This window comes from Cimex lectularius, unplaced genomic scaffold, assembly GCF_000648675.2.
Source record: "Cimex lectularius strain Harlan isolate CLEC.00 unplaced genomic scaffold, Clec_2.1 scaffold171, whole genome shotgun sequence".
NCBI lineage: Eukaryota > Metazoa > Arthropoda > Insecta > Hemiptera > Cimicidae > Cimex > Cimex lectularius.
This window is the reverse complement of record NW_019392711.1, coordinates 708,250-730,156: the sequence shown is the minus strand read 5'-3', so window position 1 is coordinate 730,156 and position 21,907 is coordinate 708,250. Positions and strand designations below refer to the sequence as shown.

The 21,907-nt window shown below is 32.8% G+C and overlaps 1 protein-coding gene across 1 annotated transcript; it reads right to left on the bottom strand.

Annotated features, from left to right (window-relative positions):
- Nucleotides 1-1,951: 1,951 nt before the first annotated feature.
- LOC106667522 (endoribonuclease Dcr-1) lies at nucleotides 1,952-20,760 on the bottom strand. Its single transcript, XM_014395511.2, has 28 exons — nucleotides 20,100-20,760; nucleotides 16,446-16,561; nucleotides 16,232-16,370; nucleotides 16,044-16,169; nucleotides 15,803-15,978; nucleotides 15,498-15,733; nucleotides 15,288-15,414; nucleotides 14,507-15,203; nucleotides 14,311-14,441; nucleotides 13,993-14,224; nucleotides 11,398-11,549; nucleotides 11,192-11,333; nucleotides 10,919-11,137; nucleotides 10,680-10,859; nucleotides 10,311-10,524; nucleotides 10,082-10,254; nucleotides 9,588-10,020; nucleotides 9,223-9,527; nucleotides 8,842-9,138; nucleotides 8,189-8,468; nucleotides 7,882-8,120; nucleotides 5,430-5,661; nucleotides 5,132-5,280; nucleotides 4,836-5,067; nucleotides 4,213-4,433; nucleotides 3,562-3,715; nucleotides 3,421-3,496; nucleotides 1,952-3,336 (listed from the first exon to the last, which is right to left on the bottom strand). Exons 1-28 carry the CDS (start codon nucleotides 20,157-20,159, stop codon nucleotides 3,135-3,137), a joined length of 5,940 nt encoding a protein of 1,979 aa, XP_014250997.1. The 5' UTR covers nucleotides 20,160-20,760; the 3' UTR covers nucleotides 1,952-3,134.
- Nucleotides 20,761-21,907: the final 1,147 nt, after the last annotated feature.

Here is a 21,907-nt window from a genome sequence, read left to right as displayed (position 1 = left end):
AAATTATTGTCACGAGGGGAATTCGAACCCACGATCTTCAGCTCAATATGTTGCTGCTCCCCTCGGACACCAACTCCTCATCTCAACCTACAACCGTTCACATTTTCCATCTTTTTGCCCTATAATAGAGATTTAATATAAAATAATTAATTGAAATAATTAAAAAGAAAAAACTTTATTCTGGGCCTGGTGTCCACTAAGAATAATATACATGAAATAAATAAAGGAAGTTACTTCTATGAAATTCAAAATAAAATGAAATACAAATCTGGGCACAACGTATACAAGAAAGGCAAGCCATAAGAAAACCATAACAAGAATATTAAACAAAAATATCAAATATTAACGTAAGGTCTCTGTTTGGAAGGAGATGAGGTGATTATACAGGTGGGATATGAAGGAGGAAAAGGAGGCGGCATGACAAAGGGGAAGGGAGTTCCAGTTTTGGGGCTCGGTTCAGAAAGGGTCTTTCAAAGGTATGGGTTGTATGTTGCGGAAGGATAAGGTCAATTGGAGATGAGCTGGTGTTGCGAGTGTGATGTGAGGAGTTGAATTGGAGGTGTTCGCACCAAACATCGTGAATTATAATTGTTTATTTTGTTTCCAAAATGCCACTAATCTAGAATTTATTTATAGCTCTGTTCCCTCGCCACAATCCTGTCCTGTTGCTGCCTAGTCCTGTTCACTTCCATACAGTCCACTATTAATGAGCCTCCAAGAGTGATTTTCTTTTAGTTTTCTTTCATTTTTTCTCTTATTTTCAAGAAGCATTTTTTTCGTTTTGTTACCGCGTTCAAAATAACGCGAGTGTCTCCTCCTGCATCCTTAATACGACACATCATTCAGGGTTCGGACGGAGCCCCGAAGGTAATTAATAGACTAGGATTCTGTTTTACCTTTGGCCAGAGTTATTGTAGGTTCTAGCTATTAAACGGCTCTCCTCCCTGGTTGTCAAGAAAATCAAGCCACAGTTACCAAGTGAGTATTTTATTTTATTTTGTATTTTAATTTTATTTTATTTTATTTTTATTGCGACCGACCAGCGCGTGCACAGGAGGGATTGGGTGATGTAAGGAGGACGACGAGCGAGAGTGGATGGAATGGAAAAAAAAGCAACCTAGGAAATACTGTGCACGGAAGAAGGGGGTAGATCCAGATAAGTTGGGAAGTGGGGTGCCGAATACGAATCTTACTCAGCAATTCATAATAGGCTTCAATTGTGTGTTCCCCCCTCCGAGAGACCACTGTATGCCACACAGCTGTAATCAAAGAAGGGAAGTATAAGAAAAAATACAAGGAGTTTGCAGGTGGAGAAAGGTAAGGGAAGAGGCAGTACAATAGTGGGAAATTTGAGGATGAAAGAAAAGGTTTTGGTCAAAGACTACTCCAAGGTTTTTAACCAAGGAGCAGAAGGGAATGAGATGATTATTTAACATGAGAAGTAGGATGATGGGGAGGGAATGGAGTAGTTGCCTGGACCCAATAATTATGGCGGTGTATTTGGACAGTTTAAGGACTAGGGAAATATTATGTGCCCATTGGGCAAGTGAAGATTGGAAGAGTGCAAAAATATGTACATTTGGGAGTCATCGGCATGTAGGTGGTAGTTACAGGACGGGATGGAGTTGGGCTGGTCATTAATATAAATGGAAAAAAGGATAGGAGAGAGGCTAGAGCCTTGGGGTACCTCCAAATGTTTATCTAAAAATGGTAAAAGGAGGAGGCAAGGCCAATTAATATGGTCGATTATGACCACTAAGCAAATATGAATTAATTGAATTTATTTGTTGGATTTTTAAGATTTACTGTAGAAAAATGAAATTTTTATATTCAGTAGTGTTGTATTAAATACTTTACTGAATTCAGAAATTTCATATATATCTACAGTAAATTTAAAAAATAACTTCCAACCTAAATTTTATAAACTGTGTTTTACAAATAAAAATCAGAATGAAATATATTTTATTATTTATCAATCATTTTCTATTTTTTGTATCACAGTATAATTTTAAGTTGTTACTGATATTCCATTTCATTTCCTAAAACGTAGTTTATAAATGCATCATTGTTCTACATTACTGTACTCATTCAACAAAAATATGGCCTAGAGGTAGGTTGACGGTTTTTTTTATTAATATTGTTTTACAATAGAGTAAGCAAATTTGATAAAAAATACAAGATTTAATAAAAAGCTTGCTGCAAGCAGCAAGTGTGTGGTGTTTGAGAGTGACACGTTATATCATACAGCCAAAACATTAAACATTATTGCCATTGACATACACAAAATATCTCACGCCTGTATTCATTGTCTCATTACATGAAACAATTCAGTCTTAACAAATACACATTTCAAATATATGTCATTGCATAATTTGACTAAAATTTTACATGTATATTAATGCTTGCACAGTGAATAATGTACAGATAATTTACACTTTTTTCTGAGTGTGTGCTTTAAACTTTAGTCAAATTTTGGCAGCTTTAAATCTTTAGATACAATTCCAAATTAAGTCATTAAGTTTTTAAACTATCTTAATTCATAATTTTTTTAAGGAAGGCAAATATTAAATACTGCGCTACAAATCCTTAAAAAAATTCCAACTTTATTATAATTTCACTTTGCTTGCATTGAAAAACACTGGAATTGACTAGATTACAAGTTTAAAGTAAATAAAATTATAATAATTAATTTTTCAAAAAATACTTTTTCTTCAAATTAGACACAACATTGGTCAATAGGCATAAATTGACAGAACTACAAATTTTATATCGTGTGAATGGCCTAAAGGAGACATTAATTAAAATGTTTGATACCAATTTTTTATTAATTAAATATTATCATAAAATGTAAATCAATTTTCATAATCGACACACAAAAAAAATAAAAAATAATAATTAAAACGTAAGGCGTACTGTTGGGATAAAATAAGACAAAATAGGTGATAAAGTGTGTAAAACTGGAAATAACCACCATTTAAAACAAAAAATTTAAATGGTTAAAATCTGTTAAACAAGGTTTAAGCCTTTCCCTCAAATTAATACTCTCCTTGTTTTCATTTCTGACTGAAAGTATCAACGTAATTTTGTTATAAAACAATTAAAATGTTTATAACCAAAAGAGAATTCTGGTAAAGTTAGGCTTGGTGGAATGGATAAGAGTTGAAGTAGCACAACTTCCGAGCTAGAAGGCCTTTTTTCTTGAGCTGTTTAAGAGCACATTTGGCTGCAGTGCACTTAGCAATTCTATAATTGCGTCCTATACCTTTGAACGTTCCTTTACCAAACACCTCAACCGTCACTCGAACACGCCGGCCATCAGCAAGTTTCTCTGGTTTACTGAAATAATAATTAATATTATTTTAATAGTTAAGCGATAAAGCTAGTTGTAATATACATATATATAGCAAGAAAAGAACATACCTGAACTTAGCTGTTTCTGGTTCAAGTTCTAGAAGCTCACGGATCGGTGATTTAGGCACTTTAGTGCTGAATTGCTCTGTTTAAAATGAAACAATTTTAGCTTTTCTTGAAACACCATTAAATACTTACTTTTCAAATTACCTATTTCTTTTTTCATCATTCTATAATAAACATTCCACACTGTATCTAATGACATATCACTATCTAGGAAGATAGCACCGGCAACTGATTCAAAAACATCACCTAGAGCTTTGGGAACTTCAACATCTTCAGCATCACCGCCCACCAAATAGTACTGTGACAAGTTGTACATAATTCAATTAACTAAGCTTATTAATTTAACACTTTACCTAATTTTAAAAACGTTATTCAATGGGTATTAAATATGTTTATTTGTGTAAACAAAAATTAAACAAGGAATAAAATACAAACATAAAATTAACATTAAGATTAATCCATATCCGTTTAGTGGTCCTAATTGATTAATTATTCCAATTAATTATTCTTTTTATCTAAAATTTTTGGTTGAGATGAAAAATTAGTGTCACGAGCGGGTTACAAACCCCCATTTGAAAATATGGCAAAAAGAGGGAAAATTCAAAGGGTTGTACGTTGAGACGGGGAGTTGGTGTCCGAGAGGATCGAAGTCACAATAGCTCGAGTGGTTACATACAGCCAAAGGTCTTGGGTTCGAATCCCGTTTGCTACACTAATTTTTCATCTCAACTGAAACCTTAGATTAAAAAAAACTAATTAATTTGATTAATGTTTAGAGTTGAAATTGTAGAATACCTCTTCACTAATAGCATGGCTTGTTTGCTCCTGTATTGTGACAAAGCGCTGAATCACTTCCCCAAGTCCTGGTGAGAGGTGTCTGAAGTATTTGTGAAGACCGTGCTTAACAGCCAGCGAAGCGAATATTGTGTTATTGACAAGAGCTGACCTTAGATCTGTGAGTGATCCAGGGCTGTGGGCTCGTTTATCCTCGTATAAATGGCGTGTGATTAAATAATCTGAAACAGGAAATACTAAATTTTATCAGCTTTTATTAATTATATAAATACTCAATTAATTGTACACAATTTTTTTCGAAATGAAAAATTTGTGTCACAGGCGGGATTCGAACCCACGACTTTCGGCTAAATACGCCACTGCTCTACCACTTGAGCTACCGTGACTTCGATCGCCCATGCCACAAACTTCTCATTTTGACTACCCGATTTTATTCTAATTATAAGCAAATCGCGGCTTCATATAGATACACTTTTTATTAACGATTATACTACTGAAAGTCGTGGGTTCGAATCCCGCCTGTGACACAAATTTTTCATTTCAGAAAAAATTGTGTATAATTAATTGAGTATGAAACAGGAAATGTTTTAAATGTAGAAAGGGGAAGGACACGTTTTCATTACCTAATACAGCATCTCCAAGGAATTCGAGCCTCTGATAACAATCTGTCAGACGATTCGGCGAATACGATGTGTGGGTCATCGCCTGAAGGAGAAAAGACTTGTCCCGAAAGGAGTATTTCAATTTCCTTTCAAGTGAATCAAATCCAGCCATGAGTCTTAAGAGTTCGCCTTCAGGGTCTTCAACATGCCTTAAAAGAGGTGATTTGGGAGGTTGCAACATTCCAAAACGCACCTGTACAACTTAACAGATTAGTATATTTCTGATTTAAAAAATATTCAAATTGGGAAATACACACTTGAATTCCTTCGACAGGGAGATAACTACCAACAGGACGGTCAATAATACCATTTTTAACCACCACTTCTTCCTTAGGCAGGACCTTAATTCCAAGCCAGGACATGAATATCAAGGCACCTCTGGGACCACATTCTATTAAATATGCTCCTAATATAAAAGAGAAATTAAATTTTAAAAGTAAGTGATTATACTAAAATGATATTCTTCCTATTCTTTGTTTAAAAGCTTTTGTACGAGTTTTATTTTTTTATATATTATTATATATTATATTAATATTTATTATAGAAATTCATTACCAATTAAAGCCTCAACACAATCAGCAATGCTTTTGTCTGGGATGGAATGTTGCGTGACTAAATTGTAGGGAAGACTTGTAACAGGTTCCTGATCGACCAATTCTTGTTCAGCGTCACGAGGCACCAAGTAACAAGGTGGCAGCCAATTATCATGAGGTTCAAATTTACTTGCTATCATGCTTTCACCGAAGACTTTATTCTGGCCTAATCTATACAATTTCAAATTGCTGACCTAAAATAAACCATAACAAAAACAACTAAAGAACTGAAACAAAACCACACTAAGGAAAACATAAGTAAGGGTAATTTTCTTTTAATTTCATACAATTACACTAATTTGTCCGACAGTTAAGGATAAACCTAACCATTCCTAAAATTTATATTATATTTACTTACAAGGAAGAAGACTAGGATAAGATGGAATAAGGGACAAAGAATGTGAGTAAATTAACCCCTTTTTCATTGAATATATTTTAATTATTTAATTAGTTATCTGTTTATTATGGATTATTATTTCCAATTTTTATGCAAAGACGGTTGAGAAGAAAAATTATGTCACAAGCGGGATTTGAACCTGAGCCGGTGCGTGCTATTATGACCTCAATCCCCAAGAAGTGTCTTCTCTTTTCTCAACTGGCTATAATTTAAATTTTTCCATTACAGCCAATATTCAAACTCATAGTATCATTTAGCAGCATTACGATGTATGATTAATTCTGAAGTAAGGGTAACATCCTTTGAGTATAATTATTTAATTAATTATCAATTTATTATTATTTATTATTTCCAATTTTTCTTTTCAACCATATTTGCATAAAAATCAGAAAAATATTATAATTGCAATTTTTTAAAAGATATGAAAAAATAAAGGGGGTTAGTTTTTTATCTTACTTTGTTTACATTAAAAGTGTCTGGTCTGTGAAAGGGACACCTTGTATACATTTGTCAGATTTAAAAAAAAAAAAAAAAAAAATCACAGTTTTGCAATATTTTGACAATCCTGTGCCATTTTCAATTATTTATTGTTTAGTCTTTCATAGCAATAAAAAAAAGACATGGACTTATCTTAGTGGGGCATTTTTTTTTTTTTTAACTTTATTTATTTATCTAATATGCCTGGTGTTATACTTAAAATGTCATAGCTCCTCTTAGATTTTATATTAAGTCCACAATATTACAACTTTTGTAAAGCGAATTTTTCTTCTTCTTTCAGCCCATACCAACGCATAGATTGCAAATTATTACAGATGAGAAGATGAAACCTACAAACATTTTATTTTCTATCACCGATTCTAATTAGTTTCTGCAGGCCAAATTTATGACATTATGCACGTGTATTCTTTGTGCAATTTTGTGTATTCTTGATACAGTTGTTAGTATATTCTGCAAACATTTCTTCTCCCACCCCTCTTTCTTACTGCTAATTTTCTCACCAAAGGTCCCTTCCTCTTCACATGCTACTTCTGGACCATTGAATATTACAGTTTATTCATTTATCATTTCAAACAGGGAAGCATCCCCAAAACAGAACAGCCCAAATATAGTAGTAGTTATAACATTAGGTAAAAACAGTGTATAAAAAGTAAACAAACATGACAACAGTCAAAAACTTACATGTAAATATGTATGTATTGATGTTATTGAAATATGTTTGATGTTCCTTTTGATAAGGAAAATCAAAAATTAAAATTCATTCCAGTTCAAGAGTAACAACATCCATATTATTCCTTAAAAACTCAAAAATCTTTCTTTTAAATCCTGTCTATCCTTAAAGGCTAACCAAGCCGGAACGACAAACCATTACCCCTTTTTTTCCATTGTCAGTCCCTTTCACCTCAAAGAAGCTAACTCTTCATAGAAAAATGAATTTCTATCCCTACTTCCTTCCCCACTTCTTCAAAATCAAACATATATAAACATAAAACATTAAAATCTCACTAACACTCAACTTGACACAGAATAGTGACATATCCTCACAGGGAACACACACTTTGAGTCAGTACAAATAATTTGATTAAACCTAAAATTTCTATATTGTGTATGCCATTGTATAAATTCATAGTCATATCTTAAATTTATTTGTATAGTTTAAACAATGTTTGTAAATCCCAGGCCCTGGAAATGATCTCAATGAAAATCAAAATGTTGGCACTATAAAAATGTTTTTCTAAACATGCATCACACCAGACCACATCACATGATCTCTAATAATCCTTAAGTAAACGTCACTAAATATTACATGTTAAAGAAAATACTAAACAAGATTGGCCCCAAGTGTGATCCCTGAGGGACTCCTGATTCCATAGAAAACCTAGTCCGAAGAAAAAAAATTGTCATCTTCTAGTGTAAATTGGGAATCGTAGTCTTAAAAATGCAGGTCTCATTCTTTTTAAAAAAAATATAAGCAAACAAATAAATAAATAAACAGGTTTTGTAAATAATTATGAAATACCTGTTTTGAGCGAAGGTGGCTTAGTTTTCCTTCATGGATGTTTTCGTGGGTGCAATATAGGTAAGTTGTTATAGCATATTTTAAAAATGAGTCACCGATTGTTTCTAATCTTTCTAAGTTTATCCCATCATTTGCATTCGACATAGTCAGAGCCTGAAGAAGGAGGCTAGGACTTGGCCCAGGATGCCCTTTAAGATCTGGCTGTTTATCAAAGCTAAATATGAATTCAACTTCATCTTCTAAAATGGAATCAGAAGGAAAGACTTCAAATCTAAAATGTGAACAACCAATAGAAAAAATCAAATACCTGACTCCTCTTGGTCAGTCGTCTTTTCGTCGGTGTGATTATTTTCATATGGCTCCTTCCCTTGTCTTGATTTGTCTACTGCAATATATTCTGGCATGCTGTAGCTCTCGACTTCATAATCTAACTGTTTGACACGTGATTCATTATCAGAGTTTTCTTTTATGGCTGCCCGGTTTATGACAAGTGGCTGGTTCATATGTACAAGTGCCTCTTCTGTCTCCATGTCTTCTATCATATTTGCTTGTTCTTGAAAAATTTTGACTTCCTCTTCAATCTCCATCTATAAAAAATGTTTTAACTTGTAACTCAATAATTACACAAATTTTTATTATTGTTTAATCCCCCCCTCCCAAGACAATACAATTTGACATTCCAATAATTTGAAAAGCCTACAACCAAAAAGAAAACCTTTGGAAAGAATGCAATTACTATTGTATTGCCTAGAATTTATGAATAGTGTTTCTTGACAAAAAAATAATACATCATCATAGACTACAAACAAATATTCCAATATATATCTAAAAAAATATATTCATAGATCATCGAAATGTTTATATTTTCACTAACTTTTTAAGGGGTTGGATTTTATTTTTTATTATTTTATGTAAAATTGAAATATTTAACTATTTATTGTACAATCTCTCAAAACTAACCTTGAGTTCTTCAATTAAATTATCACAATCCCAAGACCATGCATCACCACTTCCAGCATAGTCTTGATGGACAAGGGCCAATCTTTTTATGTGCTCTTCATCATCAACAGCTTCTGCGATGTAGTCACTTTGAAATGTGATCTTTAATCCAGTCGAAGCACATGACGAATTGTCGTCTGAGTTTTCTGAACTGATATCAAAGTCATCACTACTGTCATCTGACTCAGCATCTGAATAGTAATAATCGTAGGTCATGTTACCACCAACTTCCCAACTGGTGGGAGACCCGTACCGGACCTAAGATCACAAAATAACAATAAAATTACCAATTTAAATTCTAGAAAGTGATGAAATAATTCTGGACAAAGCAAAAAATAATACCATTGTAAGATTAGGAGGCAAATCGAGTTGATTTTCTAGTTGTGCCATTTCATTTGACCAAGTCCCAATTTCCATCCAATCTTGAGGTTTACTTTCTTCATCCGATTGTGCAGTTGTTTCTTTATCCACCTCTTTTATCTCTAAACTGTCTTCTTGCTTATTCTCAGGATTTGCAGTAGTAGAGGGAGAAACCGTGTTTGAACCAAGGCCTTCATCATCTTCATCTTTTTTTGACGCTTGCTCTTTCGATTTTTTCAGAACATCAGCTAAACTCCATCCGAAATCCAATGGACTCCAGGTGAAACCTGAATAATTATAAATTACAAACAGTGAAAAACAACAACAAAACTATTTTGCTAGCTCACCCGCAGGCAGGTCGATGAGTCCTAAAGAGACTTCTTTTGCAACAGTGGTTCTTATTTCATCGGCCAAGAGAAGGGCGTTTATCCTGTAAAGTATACAAGGCAAACAGACTGCTTGGCGCCATAAAGATGCAGGTACAACATGAATAAGGCAAAGCTCCGCTACTAGAATTTGTTTCTGCTCTAGATTTTCCCTCTTGGCTCTCTTTGTTTCCTCACTGCTTGTCGGAAGCGCAACTCCTTTACGATTGACATAACGAGGCGTCAGAAAATTTAACCGTGCTGAAGTATGATCGACATCAAGCAAAGGCTGAGTTGAATTTTGTATTTGTATGCCGTATTTTTTTTTATAATAATCCTCAAAACTGCTATAATCGCTACCAGGAAATTCAGATTTTGGGTTTAAATGATTGCAAATTTCCGCTACATAAAAGTACTGAAATTATTAACGTGAGTCATTAATTTGGGGATTTGTATAGAAAAGGAAATATTTCTACCTGTGGTTGGTCTTGATTACGATACCACGGCATGACAACCGCATCTCTGTACATCGATGGGTCAAATGTAAATGATTTTCTTTCTTCTTCTGGCACTGTTTGCGGTGATTCATGCCTTCTTTTGTAAATTGTTTCTAAAAATTCCCAATCGACCACATTTATGCCACACCTAACTGAAAACAACATTTTTTTTACAATACAACCAACTTTTAATTGATTCATGAACTACCTTTTTTAGTAGGTACAATGAAAAACGAATTTTCTGTAGCTTCTGGATCAAAGCTCATCAAATACTTTTGCAGCCTTAGCACAGAAGTAAATATAAAATTGAGGAATGCTGTTATCGTTTCGACATTGTGTTCGCTAAGGACAATACTGGAAGAACAGAGCCTTAAATTGACCCTCACTTCACCTGACCTCGTAAATATCGGAAAGGGGCAGATCTTGAAATATAAAAATATAAATCTTTGATTGCAATTTAAAAAAAAAAAATTAGAAAATTAATTGGTCAAATTGGCCTAAATAGTCATATCTAATCTTAAAAGCTGTGAATAAAGAAGATGCAATAAATACAGCTTATATCAATTCCAAGTATTACCTTGGGGATCGTCTTCATTGTCAGAATACCAAACCCTTGAACAGCAAGTTCTGGAGGGTGCAGTTTTCTTCCACGCGTATTTTGTTCTTCCGGCAAAGGGCAAGTGAGATCCATGTCGATGCTATACAATTTCACCTCGACACCAGCAATAGGCCGGCAATCATTTAAACAGCTGGCAATCTAGAAGCGTAATAATATGAAAAGTCAAGTTTGAAAAAAATACCAAATTACACACCGACCTTTTTATAATAATACTGCCTACTCTTGGTCGTACCAGGCCGGGGTAGGTTAGGATCCCACGTGCTCGGAGTCAAATCTTCTTCTCCAATGCCAGAGTTGAAGGCTTCTTTTCCAATTGGTTCTAAATTATCGTCCAATTCACCCCGTAAATGAAGTACCCGGCTAGTCTCTAATGCTGCGATTCGCCTCGCAAGAACTTTTGAATGCATCGGGTGCCCCTAAAATTTCTACTCATTATAAACTATTTTCTATTGTTTAATTTTTCACCTCACAATAATATCTTCTTTTATTGGGGAGTTAATTGGCAGTCTGACGGTTGTGTAGTACATCAATCTACCTTTGTGTACGACCTCCCTAGTATTCCACAATGGTACCAACCGTGTAAACGTATCACTTGGCAGTTTGGCACAATATCTACAAAGTTCAAAATATTAAAAAAAACTATATACACAAAATAATAAGTTTTTTACTTTTCTACCTGTTCACTAAAGCGATTGCGTTAGAAAGGTCAACTTTAGCCGATTCTTTGCCTGCTACAGGCTGATAATAGGGCACACAGTGATTATAAAGGTCAGCTTCTTGCTCTTCACTCTCTGAAGGTTCATGGTTCATTGTACGACCAAGAAGAATCTGTGAAATATTTTTTTTGTAGTGTCAAACTGAAATAAATTAAAATTCTCCAACTCTTTTGTATGATCCTAACGCATTTTAATGGTAATTGTGCTAAATTAAATAGATAAATCAAGTACAAAACTAACTATTTATATGGTACAATTTAAAAAAAATTTATTTATAACATTATTACTCTTAAATTAATAATTTAATTTAATATTTGAATATCTAATATAATATTTTAATAATCTGCATTGGTGGATGCTTTAAGGCAGCTATGACCCTTAGTGGTTTTATGCCTTTTAAAAATTTAAAAAAAAAATCTAATCTAATATTTTTACTGTAATTATCTAATATTTTTACATTAACTTCCTGATTTTTTAAACTTATTACATTCTTGGCCTTTTTGTTACTTTTTCAATTTATTTATTATACTCGAGTTTTGATAAGAACAAGTTTTGTCCCAGGCAGGATTCAAACCAACCATCTTCAAATAGATCAAATATGAACTTATAGTGCGATGCTTTACCATTTTACCACTCCATGTAATCCAGTACAAACTTCCCATATATGTAAACAAAATGTAATAAGTAAAATAGGTAAACATTTTTAATTGACAATTTACCAACATTAAAAGGTAAATTTCATCGCAAAAATATATTTCTCCCAAACATGTATCTTGGATTTTTTAAAAAGATGGAGGTGCATTTCATTTTTTGAAAACTTCTGTTAGGCTGTTTTTCAACTTTTTTTAAATTTATCTGATCAATCCTTTTTGTTTTTAATTTGAATATATTTTTGAGTGGTGTAAATGATGTATGTGAGCTGTTGTTAATTTAAGTATTTATGGTTTTTTTTTACTGTTGAATGTGTAAAGGTTAGTTAGTTTATACTATTCTAATTTATTTTTAGTTGTCGGTTTTCCCTCCTTTGGTTGTCAAAGTTGTCGTTATTGAACTAGTATGATTTAAAATATTTATTCTTGTTGAAGCATTTTCAAAGCTCTGAATGACCTATTCTTTAGCACGAATAATCGTTTGAAATTGTACTAGTTCAATAATGACAACCCTTCACTGAAGTTTTCAAGTATGTTACTTTTTTATGCTTTTATATTCGTAGTTTCATGCTTGTCTGTTGATGGTTTATCATGTTTCTTGTAGTTCAATTTTCTAACATTCCAAAATGATGTGATACGTCTCCACGTTCACATCTTATACCATTTTTGTCTATATTTTTGTTTCAAGAGTTTTTCAAATGTGCTTGAAGTCTCTCAGTGGTTTTATGCCTAATTGGTGAAATAGATTAGTCCAGTTTATACATATGTGAATATGGTCCATTTAGTGTGTGTTTTTGTGGTCACTTAAAATGTGTTAACACTCCACTGTCAGTTAAAAAATAATATGGACGGCCTTGGTCCTTTTTAAACCCGATATTCTTTTTAAATGAAAAACTGTAACAATAAGGTTTTTTGTTTTATATTTATTTATTTAGTCTGTAATTAGGTGACATAACTTTTATACATTATATAATTTTACATTTTATAAAAAATTTCTTGTGTAGGTATGATCTACACAAATTATACATTTCCGCTTTTTGGTTGCCAACGGTTTACCACATACAAATTGCTTGCATTTACCATATCTTGTAAAATATTTATAATCGTTTGTAAACATCGACCATCAAGAAAAACATTTTGTTCTTCTTTTCTGCCTCTGAAACCTTTTAAAAATATAATCCGCACAAGTAAAAACAGAGTTAGCATCCTTTTCACTTACTTTCGCACAGAAACAGAATACAAACTGAAAGTGAGGCTGTGGGGCAAACAGAAAAACCAAAATAATTCTGGTGACTAAGTGCCCGGTGTCAATCAATGGCACGAGCCAGAAAAAACTACTGGAAAAATATGGCATGTACTGTGATCAGTGGGTATAAATAGAACCAGGCATCTTTTTATCCACAAAATGAATAATAGCAATATTTTTCTTTTATTTATGACTGTTATATTCAATGATGTTGGGTTGTGGGATGTGCAGTCATACAGAAAACAAGTGTAGTGCTCAATTCTTTAATTTGCCAATTTTTCGAATGGTTTTCATTCTTTTTCAAGGCAACGCCTGGAATATGATTTTTAACATTATTTTACATATATTACATTTGTTTTTACATAATTTTTAAAGATTTTAATTTCTTAATACTAATTTTTAATACTATGTGAGCACTAAGCTTGTTTTCAGTATGACTTCACATCTCACAACCCAACATCGTTGAATAATATTTTTGAAAACAGACAGTAGAAGCAAAAAAAAAATCTTCGAGGCTTGAAAGATCCACAACAGCTGTGTGAGTGTTAATACCAATAGTTGAAAATTAACATATTCAAACAATGATTTTCCTAAATAGCACAGTTCATGGGTGAAAATTGTTCTATTATATTTTAAAAGGTGAGAAAATAATCCATTACCTTTTCAGTACAAATGAATTTTGAATATAGCTTCATGAATGATGCAAGAAGTGATTTTTCAACCAAGAGGATGTAGTACGATATTTGCTGGCGAGCTCTACCCTTACAGTGAGCATGGCTTTTAAATTCCGTCACAAGATCATATCTAACAATTAAGTTACATCTAGGAAGCTCTATACCTTCTTCAAGCACGGATGTTGCAATGACCAAATTACATTCTCTCATCCGAAACCTTAAATTGGAATATAATAAATTAATCCAAAGCATTTTTTTTATGTTTATTACACAGTAAAAAATTAAACATAATTTAAAAAACACCTCTTAAGGACATCCTCCTGTTTCCGATGTTCAACTTCGGCCTCTCTCGGATCCAAGTTGGGATCTGCCGTTTTGTTAACAGTGTAAAGGGTGACTATATTTACAAAATCTGGATCGTTTTTATGCAAATCCTAACAAATATAAAATTATTTGAAACAATATTTAGATATATTAAATTACTTCTTTCTATACCAACATTGAATAAGTGATACAATATTTTTGCAGTGAATCTCTTCTGCACAAATATTATTCCGCATAGACTTTCCGTGTCATCTGTGTTATGGTTCCTGTAATGCCTGGATGAAAAATTTATCCCACCCCTGCGTAACCTATAACTACGACCTCTCCCTTTCCAACGGCTATTCGGTCTGTGATGCGACAGTTCACCATGCCTATCCCATCTATTTATGCTATTTTCTAGTTGTACCTCTGATGGTGATTTCACTTCAGTATTGTTTTTACATATTTCATTGTTATCATCAGTGCACGTGTCAGTTTCTTTTGAAACATTGCTGCCACTGCAATTTACTTTGCCACATACAAAACAGGCCAAAATAGCTCTCTTCTTAACAGATCCGTCCACCTTTTCCTCAATTTCATGATTTTCATTCTGTAAATTAGAATTTTCTAAATGATCAGTCTTTGGTTCGTTTTCTAATTTTTCTTCACATTTATTTCTTTCCTCATTGTTTTTCGTTTCACTCTCACATTTCCCATCATCTGCAATAACAATTTTCTCATCTTTTCCTGTATCAGAAGATCCTATACAATCAATCGGCTTCTTTGGCTTAAATTGTCTCACTATTTCTACAAGTCTCAAAACCCTAGGTGATGAGAATTTATTAATCTTTTCCAATTCAGTCATCCCCTGAAATGCTTCATCACAAAATGCTCTGTAACAATACAAATTTGTTATTAATAAAATACATTAAAATAAACAATATTGTAATTTTATTTCAGAGAAAAAAATTTAATACCGTATTTTAAAAAGTAGAGATGAAACTAAACAAAGAAGTAAAAAATGTCTCTCATACGGGGTTTTAACTTTAAGTTTTTCGATATCAACAGCAAGCACCATTGCCGCTTTGTCAGCACACCAAGCACCTACAATTAAATTTTAAGGAGGTATGACGTATTTTAAAAAGTATTTTATAAATTATATTTAATAATATATTTAAAATATTTACCCATTGTGTGAAGTATTTCTATAAAATCGTCTAAGATAGAATTGGGTTGAGTTTTGGGATCCGGTATGTCCTTTAGCTCATCGCTAAAGCTTTCGTCGTAAATTTCAAAAGGATCGTACCTATGATCATCTAGAAAAAGTCTGACTTTTCTCACTTCTGATTCCAACAAATTCATTAAATCGTCCTTTGATGGATTATCACATACTACTAACAACTCTTTTGGATGAGCACTGTACCTGATGAAGCCAAGTTACTTTAGTTATACATTTTTAATATTTATTGTTCGTTGAGATTTTATGTTGTACCTTAGGATAGAGACAATATCGCTAGCAGTATCAACTTTGCTCTTCAAATCTAACTCTAACCGTTTCACTTGGGCTTCTACACACCCGGGCTCAACATCACAGTTGGAAAACAAAGGTGTTGTTAGACCAAGAATTTTAGGGCGGTTTCCTTGAACATCTTTTAAATTTATGATAATCTAGAAAAATTCCAATTATGATTTAAATTGTAAAAATTTATTCGGGCATCCTATATTTTCCCTACTTGTCTCAGAGGATGGTTGCATAACGAATAATGACAATCTTCGATTATGACAACGTTTATGCTTTTCCAATTCAAAACACCTTTTGAGAGCCATGCTTGGCAAACTTCGTATGTTACTGTTAAAACCTTAAAAGAAAAACAAAGATAGAAAAAGAAAATCGTTTTTAGAAAAATAATGGAAATTATACCTGATCTTCTTCATGGAAACACGATGAGGTATCGACATATTTTCCAGTCACTAAATCTGTTAAATGCCGAACAATATTTCCAAAATATTCTACCGATCTTTCATTGCCAATATATAAAGTGCGTTTGCATAACTTAGATCTAAAATATTTCTGTTTAAAATTTGTTATACTACACATACACACAAAATATTAATTAAATAAAAATAAACCATACCCTCTAATAGAATTTGATAGCTCCTGTAGTAATTTTAATGCGATAAATGTCTTATTTGTGCCTGGGTTAAGGCAGACTACAATATTTCTCTCTTTAGCTGAATCCAAAAGCTCAACCTAACGAGGTAACATTATACTTCAGTTAAAAAAGTTTTTAATTTGACAAAATATTCTCTTAACATAGACAAAATCTTTTCAATTCACAATGTCATTGAATATGACCCCATCTTAGACAAAATTAATATTCAATAAAATAGTGATGATAAAAAAGCTCAAAGTGGTAATAAAGCTTAGACATGGATATGTAATACTAATAAGAATAAAGATGACATATTTCTTGATGAGATCTTGGGATAAACCTATGTATTACTCATCATTACAAATTAAGTAGAGTAGAATGAAACGACCTTAATACACAGAAAATTTTAAATATTTTTTCAACCAGGAAGAAATCAATATTTCCTGCAAAGATAAAATTATCAATTATGCTTAAATGATGATTCATATAAAACAATTGTTTCCAGATTGGCAATTATGATTTTTATTTGGTGTATAATTACTAGTAGAATCTGATCCTTCCCTTTCTCCTAACATGTAATTTATGGGTAAATCCCATGTTTTAAATAGCTAAAAACTTACCAAACTGGTTATTTATCATAGAATAGTCGTAATGTTTTGGGCAAAAACGAAAGTAGTAGTACGCCACGATAAGAAATGTTCTTCAGCTCAAAATAAAGTTTTTTGACATGTTTTTTGAAGAAATCTAAATCAAGTTCTTCCCATGAATATAGCTTTTTACATATGTTTTGCATTACGCATTGTGTTTTGAATATTTATTTGAAGAACATATTTCGTAATATTGGTAGAGTATTAAATACTCCAATCTACCCTTATTTAAGCTTTAAAAAATAAACACTTGATCTCAATAATTAATAATGAAAGTATGGACGGGTATATATTAAGAACGAACTTGAGATAAACGGCCTTAATACAGAGACAAATTTTAATATATTTTCAATCAGGGAGCAATCAATATTTCCTGCAAAGATAAAATTATAAATTATGCTTAAAAGGTGATTCACATAAAACATTTGTTTCCAGTTTGGTAATTGCTATTTTTATTTGGCATATAATTACTAGAGCAATTATTTCTTGCCAGTTTTCTCTTAAAATACAATTAACGTGTAAACCCCATATTTTAAATAGCTAAAAACTTATTAAACTGATTAGTTATCATCAAATAGTTGTAAAGTTTTGGGCAAAAGCTGAAAAAAGTAGCATACCATAATGAGAAATGTTCTTCAACCCAAACTAGTTTCTTCATCTGCTCTTTTTTACGAAAACTAAATCTAGTTCTTCCCATGAATGTAGTTTTTACATGTTTTGCATTACACACTGTGTTTTGAATATTTAATTTAAGAACAATTTAATCGTAATATCAGTAATGTATTAACTATTCGCATCGATCCTTATTTATGCAAGAAGGAATAAACACTCAATCTCAATAATTATTGAGATTATGGATGGGTATATATTAAGAACAAACCGTAACTACCAACAACCCCGAGTTATTTAACAATTGTTATTATCTTCGTTAAAAGTATTTATACTTTCATTACAAAAACAAAAGAAATTATTTTAAAAAAAGCAAAAGAATGGAAAATATTTTATTTGACATAAAACAAATGACAGGCAGACTCTCGTATCACAATTTTTGCAGTACGTTTAAATCTGTCAATTATTACATATATTCATGTCAGACAGAAATCGTGGCTAATGTAAACAGTGAAGAATTTATATCTGAGATATATATTTAGTTTGTCGCAAGTTCAACCTTATTCGACACTTGTCGCAAAAGTTTGCCATTCCTCTACTTTTCTGTCACTGCAATAAGGGTAAATATGAGACAAAAAAAAGAGTCGTATAAATCTATTTAAAAACAAAAATAAATTAAAATTAAAAATTTGATTTAATAGTAGGACCTACTTACCAGAAGCTAAACAGGTTTCAATCTTCAAAAATTTGAAAATTGAACTGGATCCTCAATACTGAGCTCAGACATTAATTGATTGTAAATACTGACTTTTCCACGTCTCAAAACCCATTCTCGAACCCGTACAGAACATTTTTTCTTCCTTTTCATCTTTAGAATAATTACACAGAAAAGTTTGCATTTGGGGCTTTCATCATGTCAAGATAAAATCAGAATACAAGTACACAGCACACATGTGTACGCAAAACTCTATCTTGTATGTAAAAAGGTTGTAACATTTATTCCAAGTTTCGCATTTTGTTGTATACATATACATGTCATAAATTTCTAGAAATTTCTATCAGTAATGTAAACACAGTCACAGCGATTTTCTGTCTGACACTCGACATATATTTCAGGATAAAATTGTCAGATGTAAGCATACATGTAAGGTGCGTTTCCATTTGACAGTTATTGTATGATATTTATGTTCGACCGAAATCGTGGCTAATGTAAACAGTTAATAATTTAGGCAAGATTTATATATTTCAACCACTAGCTACTTGGGTCGACACTTAGATGTAAACCCTGGTTAGTTGCAAGTTCAACCTTGGTCGACATTTGTTGCAAAAGTTGGCCATTCATCTACTTTTCTGACATTACAATAAGTGTCACATAAACATGAGTGACAAAAAAAGAGTTGTTTAAATCTATTTAAAAACAAAAAGAAATTAAAATTAAAAATTTTATTTAATAGTAGTACCTACTTACCAGATGCTAAAAATCACAAAGTTACAGCAAGTCGTTCTTTTTTTGCTAATTGCTTTTCTGAATTTGGTGTCTTGCTTTGATATAAGGGGACCAATTTTACAAGCATGCTTTTCAAAATCAACAGGTTTCTTTCTTCAAAAATTGAACTGGATCCTCAATACTGAGCTCAGACATTGATTGTAGACACCGACTTTTTCACAACTCAAAACTCATTCTCGAACCCGTACAGAACGTTTTTGCTTCCTTTTCATGTTTAGAATAATTACACATGCGTTTCAAGGTTTTCATCGTGTCAAGATAAAATCAACTGTGCAAAGAATGAATGAGATGTACAAATGTACAGAAAAATCTATCTTGTATGTAAAGTGTCGTACATTCCAAGTTTCGCATTTTGAGAACCATCGTATAGGTATCCAAGACATAAAGTTATATTAATTTCTATAAGTAAACAGCCAAAGCGAATTTCTGTCTGACACTTGGCATATATTTCCGGACAAAAGTGTCAGATGTAAACGTAACTTTGCTGTAATTGAAAAGAAGTTAAAATGCTCACTATTGTCCGACAATGCAGCTCCAGCAATAGAGCTGACATATAACACATCATATTTTAAAACACTAGACATAAATTAGTCAATTTTAGTAAGTCTTTCCTCAGTATACAATATGCAATAGAAGAGCATGGTTTACAAATGCAGAAAAACATAAAAACCACAATGATATATTTTTAAACTTTTTAATCTTTCATGCTAAATTAAACCTTCAGCTTAACACAGCAATACCTGTAAAGCAGAATATTGTAAACTTACTTAGACACATCTCTGTATATACATAAATAATAAGCTAAAGTATTTTTGGATGAGCGAAATATATTTTAATGTATTTTTGGAGAAGAAAAATTAAAAACATACTAACTTGAAACTCTCGTGGGGTGAAAGATTTCGTGTGAACATTTTCCGTGAAGAAACATGCCATTGAGCACTGCCGCTTTGTTTATAACCACACACTTGCAGACTCCGGACGCAACTAAAGGCCTTTATTTTTTTTCTTTTATTTTTTTAAATAATAATATATTCACCTATACAAAAACTAAAAAATAGACCGTGAATTCTTTCGTTTATTCGCAAATATGAATTGTACAAAAGAGGACGAGAAGAGATTCATTAGAAGAAGTTCAGTTTCAAAAAGTGGAAGAAGATTCGTAGAAGGTGGAAAACAGCTGACAAACGGCAACGATTGAAGTCGCGTCGCCAGCTCTGAGCTCGCTGTTGCGGTCGACTGGAAACGTCAAAAGGCGTCAGTCCAGTTTTACAAGGAATAAAGCACTTTTACGTAGATTAACGTAGAAAATAGAAGGATTTTCGCAGAATGGAAAAAATCGGGGAAAAAAGACTGCGGACGTAGCCTTGGAGGGGGCGACATTTTATCCGACTCGGCCCGAGAAGAGGAAAGGTTAAATCGGGATAAATCTGACTTTTCTTCTATTTAGAATCTACCCGTCGGGGCTTTCGAGCCGTTTCACCGCCCTTCTGAAAGAGGAGAAAAAGGCCTTGCGACTCGGCCGAAGAGGAAAAAGGTAAATTTTCTTGTTATTTCCCTAATTTCCTCCGTCGTGTAACCTTCTGGATGGCCGGTTCGACAAACGCTCCCGTTTTTCCGTGTATTTTCTTCTATATCCTTTAAAACAACGTTGTTTTTTTTTCCCCGAATCGGATATGAAAAACCGGCTCGATTATCAGTCACAAGCCGATTGAGAAACGGGTGAGTCTTCAGTGAAAAAACGACTGCAGAGAAAAAAAGTACTCTAACGTCTTAACGAACCTACTTAGTTCGGCTGCCCAAACATCGACAAATTGCTGTTTTCCACTTGCCACAACTGTCAACTATTAAAATTATCGACACCCGACAACTACCCAGAAATTTATCGTAAGACGTCTAAGGACACATACATCGCCATTAAAATTGCACGGATTCGTTTTATCGTTTAGTCTCTCAAGGTATTTTTCCCCGTGAAAAAGCTTTGATTTTGTAAATTCGAAGATTGCATTGTTTAAAACTGGCGCGGGCCTTGCTGTTTTCAAAACTCTTTTTCGAACCAGTTTTCATTTTTTGAACGCTAGGTTTTTTTGTGGACCAAGATAGGTTTCCTTTTATTAATAATCGTGTAAGTGTGTACGGACGTGTTTTCGATTGACATTAAACGAGGCTTGTAGATTAAAATGTGTTAAATTGTAAAGTTGCGTCGGGCAGTACGCAACTTCTCACTTGTTTACGTTCGAGTCGTTTTGCACCTGTTGTTGCATGTTTCCACTTCTGTAAACTAGGAGCGTCGATGTCGGTATTGGTTGTTTGGTATTTAGTTTATGCTTTTGGTCTTTGTCACATAGTTCTGAACATATGATCTTTACGCCAGTGTATATTATTATTGAGTGTTATTATATTATTGTGATGGAAGTAGGAAATTTTTTTTACTGGTTTAACACATACAAATGAAAAGAAATTTCGCCTACTTATTGTCACCAAGCGAAAAAAATCGTTATTTATGATTTTAGTTTTGGCTGAGTGTGTGATCAAGGACTGCATACCCATAAATCCTCGAATTCAGTGTATCAAAGTTGGGCGATAACAAAATCACATTTATACAGATTATACAGTGTCCTTTTTAGATGGCCCGGCTGAATTTCTCTTGAACCAATGATCAAAAAACAAATAATACGTGCTCA

What these genes read in the sequence shown, in the direction of transcription:
- LOC106667522 (XM_014395511.2), bottom strand. Translation starts at nt 20,159, where the DNA reads ATGGCATGTTTCTTCACGGAAAATGTTCACACGAAATCTTTCACCCCA. An exon ending in TCACCCCACGAGAGTTTCAA is followed by an intron (nt 16,562 to 20,099) that starts GTTAGTATGTTT and finishes TTACCTCGTTAG; the next exon opens with GTTGAGCTTTTGGATTCAGC. An exon ending in GGCAGTATTATTATAAAAAG is followed by an intron (nt 10,860 to 10,918) that starts GTCGGTGTGTAA and finishes TTACGCTTCTAG; the next exon opens with ATTGCCAGCTGTTTAAATGA.